This window comes from Salvelinus sp. IW2-2015, linkage group LG13 (genome assembly GCF_002910315.2).
Source record: "Salvelinus sp. IW2-2015 linkage group LG13, ASM291031v2, whole genome shotgun sequence".
Lineage (NCBI taxonomy): Eukaryota > Metazoa > Chordata > Actinopteri > Salmoniformes > Salmonidae > Salvelinus > Salvelinus sp. IW2-2015.
Genome location: NC_036853.1, coordinates 35390639 through 35405696, shown reverse-complemented (window position 1 = coordinate 35405696; position 15058 = coordinate 35390639). Strand labels below are relative to the sequence as shown.

Sequence of the window (15058 nt, the reverse complement as noted above, 5' to 3'; positions counted from 1 at the left end):
AGATCAGCTCTGTGCACCAGGGAAGAGGCCAGGGCCCTGTCAACCTCAGGCCTCCCCGGTCAGAGCCTGGGCTGCGGTTTAGGCCTGACACCAAAGACGCTGACATTCAGAGGGACAATAGTAAGCCAATAGTGTGCCCCCACTCTCCACCATGAGTAAAAACAACACTTTATTCTCCCTTACTCTAGGACTCTGAGAAACAGTGGCAATAGGGGCGTTGTTGATGGGTTAGATCTAGTCTCGCATTGCCATACCTCCAAAAATCACGTCGTTGTCACAAAACCGGGTTCCCGGCGATGCTAGGTTAGATCCAACAGGGGGGATAAATGAAAGAGTAAAATGTACTACTTTCGATTCAAAGCTCAAGTTATTTATGTGCCTCAGTCCAGTCAGTCACCACTGAGAGGTTTTATTTAAGAAAACTAAAAACAAAACTTTTTCTCACAGAGTCGTAGATACAGTAGATACACCATCCAAAGGGATACAGGTAGCATACAGTATGTCACAAAGGTAAACAAATGGTCTGTATATAAGATTGATACTACACTTTTACGAGAGGATGATATATTCTATAAGGACACGTTAAGGAACAAATACAGTACAGTAGGTACATTCTTATGTAATGCAAACGATATAGGGGAGAGTGGGGTAAGTTGAGCCAAATGGGTAAGCTGAGCCACCCTTGTTTCTAGGAAACAATACACAACATTCATAATTTGACCTAATATTTAGGAAGAGGTCATCATTTCATGGAGTCTGTGAAGGAAGAAACCACATGGGGGAAAAAAATGATAAACAAGCTAGGTCCAAAAAACAGATTTTCACCAAGTCAAATACATTTATTGTGTTAGAGATTTCATGATGCTTTTATCTAAACAAAAGTAGATCATTTTAAGATTGTTCTAAGCATCAGTTGGGGTTTCTATATTTTTTTTATTTTTTTATTTAACCTTTATTTAAACTAGGTAAGCCAGTTAAGAACAAATTCTTATTTACAATGACGGCCTACCCCGACGAAACCATAACCCCGACGACACTGGGCCAATTGTGCACCGCCCTACAGGAGCTTCAATATGAGGGCCTAAACCTAGCATGAAAGTGCATCCTTGTAGCTGTGTGGGCTAATATAGTCAAAATGTTTGCCTTGGGTTAAGTTGAGCCAATGGCAAGTTGAGCAAATTCAAGTGTTTTCTTTCCAGGCATAATGCATGGCATTATCACTGGGATATGAGGTAGCGACAGGGCCTATGTTAAAAGTGTCAAAAGTGTTTGTTAGGTGTTAAGCCTGTGTTAAAATATGCTTACGATTATATTTTTTAAACGTAGTGGTAATAGTTAATTCAGTACAGAGGTAAGTGGCACCAAGAGATCACTTTTTTTGGTCACGCTATGTTTTCAAAACTAATGTTTACATGCATATTTATTATTTCCAGGGATACACAACATCCTGAAATATATGTAAATATCGTTGATGGAAAGATACTATATTTCCCTTAACGGAGTGATGATGAATGTAAAAAATTGCTCAACTTACCCCACTCTCCCCTACAACAAAACAAGAAATAAGTGAATAGACACGTGCTACATAGTTTTTTTCCCCCCCAGTCGGATCCATCTCAATCCATCTCAGAATGGACAGCTAACTACACGTGTGAGCATATGTCCGCAAAAAAAGTCCTCTCTCCGTTTGGATGAAGGGCTGAAAGTTCATCGAGCACCCATCAGACTCTGGCAGTGTAATAGCATGTGACTCCGGCAGTGTAGTATCATGTCATGGAGCATCTTCCTTGTCCATCCTGTCCTTCAAACAAGGACCGCAACGTGTCCCAAGTCTAGTGTCACATCTCCCAAACACGCCCAAAGGCAACCCTCAGCCCCACCCGCCAACCTACCTGGCAGGGTTGTTAAGCACGTCATGCAGCCCCTTATTCTTCTGTACTTTCCTTCAGAAAGGACTGCAGTGTCCAGTTCCACATCTCCCTTCCCAGCCCCCATAAGACCTCCACAGTGTCCTTTCACAGTCTTCCCTCTATACCCTTGTGGTCCAGGTGGACTGTCTGCTACTCCATCGGTCCCCACGTTGGGCTGCAGCAGGGGGGCGGCAGTAACGCAGGGCTGAGCCTCGGGGCCTCTCCCGTGGGCTACGTGACCTGCTGGGGGCTGTGGGGGCTGGTAGTCAGGCCTCCTCGGCCGTGGCGTCTATCCCGGCGTAGGTGAAGTTCTCGAAGAGCGCCATGTTCACGTAGGCCTGGGGAGGGAGGTTAAGAGAAATGATGGTAGTTAGATAGTACACTCGTAGAAGAAAGTGTTCCAAAAGGGTTCTTCAGTTGTCCCCGAAGGATAACCATTTTTGGTTCCAGGTAGAACCTTTTTTGGTTTCAGGTAGAACCCTCTGTGGAAAGGGCTCTGCAGTACATGGAACCGAAAAGGGTTCTACCTCGAACCAAAAGGGTTTTTACCTCGAACCAAAACTAGTTCTTCAAAGGGTTCTCTAGTGGGAACAGCCAAATAACCCTTTAAGGTTTTAGATAACATCTTTTTTTCTAATTGTGTACAGTCGTGGCCAAAAGATTGGAGAATGACACAAATATACATTTTCACAAAGTCTGCTGCTTCAGTGTCTTTAGTTATTTTTGTCAGATATTACAATGTAATACTGAAGTATAATTACAAGCATTTCATAATTGTCAAAGGCTTTTATTGACAATTACATGAATTTGATGCAAAGAGTCAATATTTGCAGTGTTGACCCTTCTTTTTCAAGACCTCTGCAATCCGCCCTGGCATGCTGTCAATTAACTTCTGAGCCACATCCTGACTGATGGCAGCCCATTCTTGCATAATCAATGCTTGGAGTTGTCAGAATTTGTGAGTTTTTGTTTGTCCACCCGCCTCTTGAGGATTGACCACAAGTTCTCAATGGGATTAAGGTCTGGGGAGGTTCCTGGCCATGGACCCAAAATATCGATGTTTTGTTCCCCGAGCCACTTTTGCCTTATGGCAAGGATCTCCATCATGCTGGAAAAGGCATTGTTCATCACCAAACTGTTCCTGGGTGGTTGGGGGAAGTTGTTCTCGGAGGATGTGTTGGTACCATTCTTTATTCATGGCTGTGTTCTTAGGCAAAATTGTGAGTGAGCCCACTCCCTTGGCTGAGAAGCAACCCCACACATGAATGGTCTCAGGATGCTTTACTGTTGGCATGACACAGGATTGATGGTAGCGCTCACCTTGTCTGCTCCGGACAACCTTTTTTCCGGATGCCCCAAACACTCGGAAAGGGGATTCATCAGAGAAAATGACTTTACCCCAGTCCTCAGCAGTCCAATCCCTGTACCTTTTGCAGAATATCAGTCTGTCCCTAATGTTTTTCCTGTAGAGAAGTGGCTTCTTTGCTGCCCTTCCTGACACCAGGCCATCCTCCAAAAGTCTTCGCCTCACTGTGCATGAAGATGCACTCACACCTGCCTGCTGCCATTCCTGAGCAAGCTCTGTACTGGTGGTGCCCCGATCACGCAGCTCAATCAACTTTAGGAGACGGTCCTGGCGCTTGCTGGACTTTCTTGGGCGCCCTGAAGCCTTCTTCACAACAATTTAACCGCTCTCCTTGAAGTTCTTGATGATCTGATAAATGGTTGATTTAGGTGCAATCTTACTGGCAGCAATATCCTTGCCTGTGAAGCCCTTTTGGGGCAAAGCAATGATGACGGCACGTGTTTCCTTGCAGGTAACCATGGTTGACAGAGGAAGAACAATGATTCCAAGCACCACCCTCCTTTTGAAGCTTCCAGTCTGTTATTCGAACTCAATCAGCATAACAGAGTGATCTCCAGCCTTGTCCTCGTCAACACTCACATCTGTGTAAGCGAGAGAATCACTGACATGATGTCAGATGGTCCTTTTGTGGCAGGGCTGAAATGCAGTGGAAATGTTTTTGTGGGGATTCAGTTAATTTGCATGGCAAAGAGGGACTTTGCAATTAATTGCAATTCATCTGATCACTCTTCATAACATTCTGGAGTATATGCAAATTGCCATCAAACAAACTGAGGCAGCAGACTTTGTGAAAATTAATATTTGTGTCATTCTCAAAACTTTTGGCCACGACTCTAGAATGATTTAGAGAACTAGGGTGAGGAATGCAATTTGAAGAGGAATTCTATCTAACTAGGACCCTCTCAGCCAACTCCTGAACGACAACACAAACAGGTCTGGAACCAGGTTACCTCTGTGCCCTATGGGATAGATCAGGGAATTGCTAGCTTAGTGAAAAGATGAGTCCTAAGTGAAACTGTAGGTGAATGTCTCCTTACCTTCCTGGCCTCCTGCATCCTGTTGAGCTGTACAGAGATCTGAGAGAAAGGAGGTCTCTCATGCGGCCGGTCTCTCCAGCACTGCCTCATTAACTCATACCTGGGAAAAAATAACCAATGAACCAGCTATAACGGTGCACGCATACAGTATACACATATACACACCCCCTCCCTCCCTCTCTCTCACACACACACACAGACGCATGTATGCACACACAAACACACAGGTCCAAGCACAGGTCATCACTTACACTTCGTCGTCACAGTTCCTGGGCTGCTCCATCCTGTAGCTCTGAGGGAGTTTCTCATAGAGCTCAGCACAGGTCATCCCACAGTAGGGAGTACCACCTGATACACAAAGAGAGGAGAGGGGGAGCGGGTCACTTTTACGTTGATACAATGACACAGAGAAAGGAGTTGATTGACTCATCTTTGTCTTCGTAATTCTTTGTCATGGTCATGATTGTCATCATCATCATCATCATCATCATCAGGCGGGCATGCAAAGTAAATATTTCCCTTCATGTGATACAGTATATTTCCCAGAGTGAGGGGGGGGGGATGTTCTGCTGACTCTCTGTGCATGCCTACTCTGTTAACTCTCAGCTGGGGAACCTTCCCTCTCTCTCTCTCTCTGGTGTGAAAGCTGTGGGGGAACTGGTTATATATTTTCTCTCTGTGACAACCCACATTGCCAGGAATATGGGCTATTACTGTTCCTCATTTAATAATATGTATAACATTCGCACAGCATCACTATACGTCAACTTACCTAAACTCACTATCTCCCATAGAAGTACACCGAAAGACCACCTGAGAAAAAGAAAGAGGGAGAGGAAAGAGAAAGAGGGAAAATATAGGAAGAGAATGAGGAAGATCTAAGTGATATTGAACAGTTAGTGGCCTTGTAATTCAATTATTTATATATGTTAATTACATATTTTTACATTAGCTTGTGAATGCAATTGACTGATACCGAATAATTTTGTAATAGCACGACATGTAAACACATCCTCGTGTCTTATTACAGGAGAATCAGATGACTTTATAGCAGCCTCACAACTGTAAAAAGCAGAGAGAGAAACAACAAGTACTCTTCACTATCTGTACAGAGCCACCATCTGACTCTGTGATTGTCAACTAACAAGATAATGTAGCCAACTCACTGCAAGTTAATCAGTTAACTGTCAGTCATTCTGTACAAATACAATGATGAACCCATTGACTCAGCTTGAGGTAAACAATCTCTCCTGCTCTCCCTCTATCGCTTGCTCTCTCTCTCTCGCTCTACCTTTCTCTAGAACATAAACACAGCGTAGCGGTCTGGTTATCTTTTTTTATATTCTGTCGTGTGTCACAAAATGAGTGCCTTTGCTCTAGTCAAAACAAGGCTCTACACACACACATACACACACACTTAGTGCTGTAGCTAGCTTGTTAACAACTTGTTTACTACAGAAACGTCTCTCTTCTTTGCTAACCTAACCAGCCTCGTTCTTTCCACTTCCTGTAGCTGTCCTAGGGCCTTCCAGTCAATTCTGAACCGGGTATAAATAGTCTGTTTGACAGGCTCTATGTGGTAGTGTGGCCGTCCACTGGCTCTATGTTCCTCTTGGCAGGGCCGGTCCTTGCCATTGTGCCACCCTAGGCAAGACCAACAAATGTGCCCCTGCAAAACTAAAATAGTCCCAGTAAGCAAAATTAAGTCAAAGACGTCTAAAATACGTATTTTCCAGACAATGAAGTTAGGTTCATTTTAAGTTCTGAATGAAAGTAGAAAATACGTATTTTCCAGATGTTGAAAATGTGTATTTTCCGGACATTGAAATCAGGTTCCTTTTTGATTCTGAATGAAAGTTGAAAATACGTCATTGACAGACATCTATGTTTGGGCCAAATCAAGGCTGGTCCAGACCGGAAAGAATCTGAACCAAAGATAAACGTCTATGATTGGTTCAGATTTGGTACGGACCAGACCAAAAACCAACGACCGTGGATGTAGAAATCAAGGCCGGTCAGGACTGCACCAAAAAAAAGACATCCAAAAAGCGTCAGTGTTGGTCCGTGCTTACAGTGTTGCCGGAAATAACATTTTATGAATACCCATCTATGTGGTAGGCCAAACATTTGTATAACACAAAAAAAAGATATTGACTCGTGCTTACTGTGGTGTAGCCTACCATGTCGCTCACTATGAAATGTTATGAAGGCCCATCCGTGTGGTAGGCCCACCATTTGTAAAACAAGCTGTTGCATTGGCTTTGTTAGTCCTTATTCCTGTGACTAATCAATGTGGTTATTTAAGCTCTGGATATCAGCTACCCAACTTTTAATCAGGAGTTATCGTGAGCCCATTTGCAATGTGTTTACATAGAAGGAAATGCAAAAAGTAGGACTATTTTCTTTTTCGCTTGTCTCAGCTTGTCCAAAATGTACAGGTACAAACTTGAAACAACTAATCATGACAATGGGGTGAAACTCATTGACAACAGTTGTAACTGTCCATTCCATGTTGTTCATTTGACTTTGACCAGTCCTGGTTTTAGGATATGTTGTTTGTTAACATGACAGCACATTTTGTATTTTATTGGGCGCCATTTTAGGTTAGGCTATTTGATCGGAGAAACCCGCATGATGTCAAAAGTGTCCGTCTCATTACATTGTCATACATTTTAACGCCAGCCTGTAGACTACAGAAAAGGCCACATACTCTTTCTATCACATCCTAGATCTGCTACATGATTTCTGTTAGAGGATTTTTTATTTGACAGAACGTTTGGTAGAGCTCCACCCTGGAGAGGAGAGCTGGGAATGGACAAGCAAAATATTTTGCGCCACTGCCTTTTGACAAAGTGGGCACTGCTTATCACAGGGTGGTATCAGCAATCACCTAAAAAGACTAATCCTAATCCTGCCTAATGAGTGGGCCGGCCATGCCTCTAGGCTTCCTGGGTTCTGTTATCAGTTCCTCTGCACTAAATTAGCAGTTCACCATCAACTAGGGGGGAGGAGGAAGGAGGGGAACATGATTTGTTGTTTTGGACAGCCGGGTAGAGAGAGAGAGCAAAATTATGTGACTGCTGGCATTGTATTATCTTCTAGCCCTTACTGGAAGCTGTGTAAGACATGGCATAAGTGTCTAAGATAAATTAAAGATTTGTTCTATACTGAACAAAAATATAAACGCAACATGCAACAATTTTAAAGATTTTACTGAGTTACAGTTCATATAAGGAAATCAGTCAATTGAAATACATTCATCTATGGATTTCACATGACTGGGAATACAGATATGCATCTGTTGGTCACAGATAACCTTTTTTTTAAAGGTAGGGGCATGGATCAGAAAACCAGTCAGTATCTGGTGTGACCACCTCACATAGAGTTGATCAGTTGATTGTGGCCTGTGGAATGTTGTCCCACTCCTCTTCAATGGCTGTGCAAAGTTTCTGGATATTGGCTGGAATTGGAACATGCTGTCGTACACGTCGATCCAGAGCATCCCAAACATGCTCAATGGGTGAAATGTATGCAATTGTGTTCATTGTCCATAGCTTATGCCTGCCCATACCATAACCCCACTGCCAACATGGGGCACTCTGTTCACAACGTTGACATGAGCAAACCACTCGCACACATGACGCCACGCACGCTGTCTGCCATCTAAAACGGTACAATTGAAGCCTGGATTCATCCGTGAAGAGCATACTTCTCCAGCGTGTCAGTGGCTATATAATGTGAACATTTACCCACTGAAGTCGGTTACGAAGCCAAACTGCAGTCAGGTCAAGACCCTGGTGAGAACGAGGAGCACGCAGATGAGCTTCCCTGAGACGGTTTCTGACAGTTTGTACGGGTGGCTGGTCTCAGATAATCCCGCAGGTGAAGAAGCTGGATGTGGAGGTCCTGGGCTGGTGTAGTTACACATGGTTTGTGGTGTGAGGTTGGTTGGTTGGATGTACTGCTAAATTTTCTAAAACGTTGTAGGCGGCTTATGGTAGAGAAACGAACATTAAATGATCTGGCAATACCTCTGGTGGACATTCCTGCTGTCAGCATACCAATTGCACGCTCCCTAAACACTTGACACATCTGTAGCATTGTGTTGTGTGACAAAACTGCACATTTTAGAGTGGCCTTTTATTGTTCCCAACACAAGATGCACCTGTGTATTGATCATGCTGTTTAATCAGCTTCTTTATATGCCACACCTGTCAGGTGGATGGATTATTTTGAGAAAGGAGAAATGCTCACCAACAGGGATGTAATCAAATGTTGTGCACAACATTTGAGAGAAATACGTTTTTTGTGCGTATGGAACATTTCTGGGATCTTTTCTTTCAGCTCATGAAACATGGGACCAACACTTTACATGTTGCGTTTATATTTTTGTTCAGTATAGTTGAATATACGTTTCCCAGTCAGATACTCACACGTCACTCTTGGTGGTGTACACACTGTAGTTTAGGGACTCTATCGCCATCCAACGCACTGGCAACCTCCCCTGCAACACAAAGAGGAAAAAGCCAAGACATCCCATTAGAAAACGTGGTATAATTCAGTTGTAAAATTTGGTTTTAACTGACAGTATGTCTGGTACAGAATTATAAGGGTCAAGTCCTGTGCTTCTCTCTTCTTATTACTAGTTGTAAGGGAACATTGGTCTTGTAAGGTAACTTGCTGCCATGTCAAACACTACTGCCCTCTTCAGTTGATACTTTTACGTGAGTCTTATTTCCCATTTCTGACATACTCTCCCCTCAATATGTACAGTATTTGGACAGTAAAGCAAAAATTTTACATTTGGCTCTATACTCCAGCAAACTTTTTCAAAAGGTTTAGTATTTGGTCCCATATTTTTTGCACTCAATGACTACATCAAGCTTGTGACTCCACAAACTCATTGGATACATTTGCAGTTTGTTTTGGTTGGGTTTCGGATTATATTTGATCAAATGGCAACAAAATGGTGAATAATGTGTCATTTTGGAGTCTATTTGATAGTAAGTAAGAATAGAAGATGTTTCTGAAGATTTGTACATTCATGTGGATGCTACCATGGTTATGGATAATCATGGCTGAATTGTGAGTCATGGCAAGTGAGAAAGTTAGAGGCACAAGGATCAACCCCCCAATATATCAATAATCAATGTTTTGTTGTAGCCTCTGTAATCTTCTCACTCATCATTATTCATTAATTCTGTTTCTTAATCATGGCATTGTCAGGATTAATTTAGAAGTGTTCTATCTATCTCTATCCACTCACTTACTCCAGTCATCATTCACCATTCAGTTATTTTTTAGGCAAAACATAACCCAAAACCCAACCAAAACAAACTGGAAATGCATCCAACTAGTTTTTAGAGTCACAAGCTTGATGTAGTCATTGTGTGCTAGGAATATAGGACCAAATACTAAACTTTTGACTACTTGAATACACTATAAGTGAATTTGTCCAAATAGGACTTCAAAAGGGGGGACTAGATACATAAAGTGATTTAATTTCTAAATGGTAAAACAGATATGCATGAAAATACACTCAAATAAAAAGTGATGTTCTGTACCGTCGGCTCATATTAAACATTTAATCTCAAATCCAAAATGCTGGAGTAATTAGCCAACTATAAAAATGTAGCTTCTGTGTCCAAACGCATACAGAGGGGAGTGTATGTAGTGCTATTGTGTGAGACACCGTGCAACATTTTCACATTCTCTTCAGAATGTTCTATTTGATGTTGGCTGACCAATGATGATACAAACTAGAATCCTAGCGATTGTTCCTTAATACGCTGTGCTGTATGTGACTGAGCTCCCACCATGGTCTTTTTGACGTAAACCTCCTCCCCTCGGGACAGACCGAAGTCTGCTATCTTGGCCACTAGGTTGTCTCCCACTAAAACGTTCCTCGCTGCCAGGTCTCTGTGGATGAACTAGAGAGGGAGAGAGGAGAAGAGAGAGAGGGGAGGGTGAAAACATGAAGCTCACATCTGGGAATATCATATGAATTTATGCTGGGAAGAAATCTACATTGATGTAGGTTCCTGTAGATTCCCTGTCATATTTATCAATCATCATTTGTGTATTGAATAGCATTGATGTAAAAAAAAAAAAAAAAAATGGATACTACCAAACTTGGATATAAACAACATAGAATTGGCAACCACCCTCCCAACTCAAGGACGAAACTTAGAGTTCACAGGCATACAGTTGAAGTCAGAAGTTTACATACACCTTAGCCAAATACATTTAAACTCAGTTTTTCACAATTCCTGACATTTAATCCAAGTAAAAGTTCCCTGTCTTAGGTCAGTTAGGATAACCACTTTATTTTATTTTAAATGTTAGAATATTAGTAGAGAGAATGATTTATTTCAGCTTTTATTTCTTTCATGACATTCCCAGTGGGTCAGAAGTTTACATACACTCAATTAGTATTTGGAAGCACTGCCTTTAAATTGTTTAACTTGGATCAAACGTTTCAGGTAGCCTTCCACAAGCTTCCCACAATAAGTTGGGTGAATTGTGGCCCATTCCTCCTGACTGAGCTGGTGTAACTGAGTCAGGTTTGTAGGCCTCATTGCTCGCACACGCTCTTTCAGCTCTACCCACACATTTCCTACAGGATTGAGGTCAGGGCTTTGTGGTATCTCCAATACCTTGACTTTGTTGTTCTTAAGCCATTTTGCCACAACTTTGGAAGTATGCTTCGAGTCATTGTCCATTTGGAAGACCCATTTGCGACCAAGCTTTAACTTCCTGACTGATTGTCTTGAGATGTTGCTTCAATATATCCACATCATTTTCCTACCTCATGAAGCCATCTATTTTGTGAAGTACACCAGTCCCTCCTGCAGCAAAGCACCCCCACAACATGATGCTGCCACCCCTGTGCTTCACGGTTGGGATGGTGTTATTTGTCTTGCAAGCCTCCCCCTTTTTCCTCCAAACATAACGATGATCATTATGGCCATACAGTTCTATTTTTGTTTCATCAGACCAGAGGACATTTCTCCAAAAAGTACAATCTTTGTCCCCATGTGCAGTAGTCTGGCTTTTTTATGGCGGTTTTGGAGCAGTGGCTTCTTCCTTGCTGAGCGGCCTTTCAGGTTATGTCGATATAGGACTTGTTTTCTGAGGTCTTGACTGATTTCTTTTTATTTTCCCATGATGTCCAGCAAAGAGGCACTGAGTTTGAATGTAGGATCTTGAAATACATCCACAGGTACACCTCCAATTGACTCAAATGATGTCAATTAGCCTATCAGAAGCTTCTAAAGCCATGACATCATTATCTGGAATTTTACAAGTTGTTTAAAGGCACAGTCAACTTAGTGTATGTTAACTTCTGACCCACTGGAATTGTGATACAGGGAGTTATAAATGAAATAATCTGTTTGTAAACAATTGTTGGAAAAATGACTTGTGTCATGCACAAAGTAGATGTCCTAACCGACATGCCAAAACTATAGTTTGTTAACAAGAAATTTGTGGAGTGGTTGAAAAACGAGTTTTAATGACTCCAACCTAAGTGTATGTAAACTTCAACCGTATGTTTATTAATCACAGCCGCGGGAAGTAGTTTGCGGGGGGGGGGTTCCAATTCTATGTTGTTTATATCCAAGTTTGGTAATCTACTTTTTTTTACTGTTCCGCTAATACAAGACTTGTAAAGGCCAAGTACACAATTCTTTCCCCCTTTTTTCCCCAATACATTTTTTTTATTCCGATTTTTCAGGGGGTGCTGCAGCACCCTCAGCACCGCTACTTCCCGCGACTATGTATCCTGTGTGTATACTCTACCTGTTTGTCGCTAAGGTAGTGCATGCCAGTAGCCACGTCGACAGCGAACTGCAGCAGTTGTTGTGAGGTGAGGGTGGAGGCCGTGCCGTGCTCCTTGGCGAAGGCAGGGTCTGTCTCTAGGACTCGGCTCTTACGCAAGAAGTCAAGCAGGTTTCCGTATGGGGCGTACTCAATAGCAATGTACAGGTACCCTACACAGGTAGAGAGAGGCAGTTAGGGGAAAGTAAAGAAAGTTTATGATTTCCTGGTACATTGTATGGAGAAGGTTGTTTAGCGAGATACCGTTTGCATAAAGGTTTGCCATGGAGAGGTAGGAAGGTATTAATGGAGTATCATACTGTAATCCATAGAAATATTATTCTAATCCTGTGCTGTAATCGTCATTATAAAACTGGTTGTTTGGATCCTGGATGCTGATTGGACGAGCAGTGTTCCAAGCCGTGCTGTATTGGCCATCACAGACACACCTATGCCCGCTAACAGTTCCATTTGTGCCTCCGTAAGAATATCATGTTCAAGGCAGGAAGGCATTGACTGAGTATCATACTGTAATCCATAGAAATAGAATTCGAGTTCTGTGCTGTAATCGTCATAATTGTATAGAGAGAGAGAGAGAGAGAGAGAGAGACCAAGAGAGAGATTTCCAAAAAGTCCAGTCACCAGGACCACAAATTCCATCTAGACACCGTTGCCCTAGAGCACACAAAAAACTATACATACCTCGGCCTAAACATCAGCACCACAGGTAACTTCCACAAAGCTGTAAACGATCTGAGAGACAAGGCAAGAAGGGCCTTCTATTCCATCAAAAGGAACATAAATTTCAACATACCAATTAGGATCTGGCTAAAAATACTTGAATCAGTCATAGAGCCCATTGCCCTTTATGGTTGTGAGGTCTGGGGTCCGCTCACCAACCAAGATTTCACAAAATGGGACAAACACCAAATTGAGACTCTGCATGCAGAATTCTGCAAAAATATCCTCCGTGTACAACGTAGAACACCAAATAATGCATGCAGACAGAATTAGGCCGATACCCACTAATTATCAAAATCCAGAAAGAGCCGTTAAATTCTACAACCACCTAAAAGGAAGCGATTCCCAAACCTTCCATAACAAAGCCATCACCTACAGAGAGATGAACTTGGAGAAAGAGTCCCCTAAGCAAGCTGGTCCTAGGCTCTGTTCACAAACACAAACACACCCCACAGAGCCCCAGGACCACAGCACAATTAGACCCAACCAAATCATGAGAAACAAAAGAATAATTACTTGACACATTGGAAAGAATTAACAAAAAAAAGAGCAAACTAGAATGCTATTTGGCCCTAAACAGAGTACACAGTGGCAGAATACCTGACACTGTGACTGACCCAAACTTAAGGAAAGCTTTGACTATGTACAGACTCAGTGAGCATAGCCTTGCTATTGAGAAAGGCCGCCGTAGGCAGACATGGCTCTCAAGAGAAGACAGGCTATGTGCACACTGCCCACAAAATGAGGTGGAAACTGAGCTGGCACTTCCTAACCTCCTGCCCAATGTATGACCATATTAGAAGACATATTTCCCTCAGATTACACAGATCCACAAAGAATTTGAAAACAAATCCAATTTTGATAAAACTCCCATATCTACTGGGAGAAATTCCACAGTGTGCCAATCACAGCAGCAAGATTTGTGACCTGTTGCCACAAGAAAAGGGCAACCAGTGAAGAACAAACACCATTGTAAATACAACCCATATTTATGCTTATTTATTTTAACTTGTGTGCTTTATCCATTTGTACATTGTTACAACACTGTATATATATAATATAACATTTGTAATGTCTTTATGTTTTGAAACTTCTGTATGTGTAATGTTTACTGTTAATTTGTATTTGTTTATTTCACTTTTGTATAATATCTACCTCACTTGCTTTGGCAATGTTAACACATGTTTCCCATGCCAATAAAGCCCCTTGAATTGAATTGAATTGAATTGAGAGAGAGAGAGAGAGAGAGAGACGAAGAGAGAGAAGAGAGAGAGAGAGAGAGTTGAGAACCACCAATGCTAAGTCAAGGCTACTTGAGAACCATTAGGGTTGTGAAACACGGTGGTTTATTAGGATTTCTTTTCTTTTTTTTATCTCCGGTAATGTACTTTCCACTCTTAACTTCCTCCCCAAATTATGTTATCAATCGTAGATCTTTATACAAAGAGAAACAGGCAATTCAATTATTTCCCAAAACTGTCAGAAGTGGTTAGGAAATAGAAATTCATGCTCAGAGCTTGGTCCAAATGTATATAAAGTAAGCCTATACGTTAACACAAATGAGTGTAACTGAGTTTCAAATTTAAATATTAAAATCACTATCAACATCTATAGCTATCATATAAGATACAGACTTATTTTATTTAAATATTACCTAAAGAGATACAGTAACTTTAAAAGTCTTCCCTTGAGATTACAATGTCCATACTTTAGTATAGTATCAATTAAAGAGCATTGCCCAGCATGGCCAGTAGGTGGTGTGCTCACCCCTATTCTCACAGGCTCCTATGAGGTTGATGATGTTGGGATGTTGGCCCAGTTTACACAACACTTCCAGCTCTCCTGCAAAGTCCCTGTGGTCATTCTCTGAGGCAAACTCTGCTTAAAACAAAACAGACACACACAAGTTACAACATGTACAGAGAAAGAGGCTTTGTTACATTATATCACTGACTACATGTGTGTGTAGGAATGTGTTAGAATGTGTGTTTTGTTTCTTTGACTGTTATGTATGTGAGTATGAGTTAGTGATGTGTGTGTGTATGTGTGTGTGTGTGTGTGTGTGTTGTGTGTGTGTGTGTGTGTGTGTTGTGTGTGTGTGTGTTGTGTGGTGTGTGTGTGTGTGTGTGTGTGTGTGGTGTGTGTGTGTGTGTGTGTACATGCTTTGTGGTAGTGTAAGTGTGTGT

General features: G+C 41.9%; 1 protein-coding gene across 4 annotated transcripts in view; it reads right to left on the bottom strand.

The window, feature by feature from the left end:
• Positions 1–389: 389 nt before the first annotated feature.
• LOC111971385 (tyrosine-protein kinase receptor Tie-1) overlaps positions 390–15058 on the bottom strand; it is a 29375-nt gene continuing 14706 nt past the window's right edge. For 2 of the 4 annotated variants that reach the window (XM_023998134.2, XM_023998136.2), the window contains 8 exons: positions 14640–14750; positions 12114–12304; positions 10130–10243; positions 8747–8817; positions 5086–5126; positions 4565–4661; positions 4314–4413; positions 390–2248 (listed from right to left, as the gene is read on the bottom strand). In XM_023998134.2, the coding sequence (XP_023853902.1) occupies positions 2177–2248; positions 4314–4413; positions 4565–4661; positions 5086–5126; positions 8747–8817; positions 10130–10243; positions 12114–12304; positions 14640–14750 (797 nt within the window). In that variant the 3' untranslated portion in view covers positions 390–2176. Of the gene's footprint in view, positions 2249–4313; positions 4414–4564; positions 4662–5085; positions 5127–8746; positions 8818–10129; positions 10244–12113; positions 12305–14639; positions 14754–15058 lie in introns of all 4 variants that reach the window. The other 2 variants (XM_023998133.2, XM_023998135.2) reach the window with 1 other exon arrangement.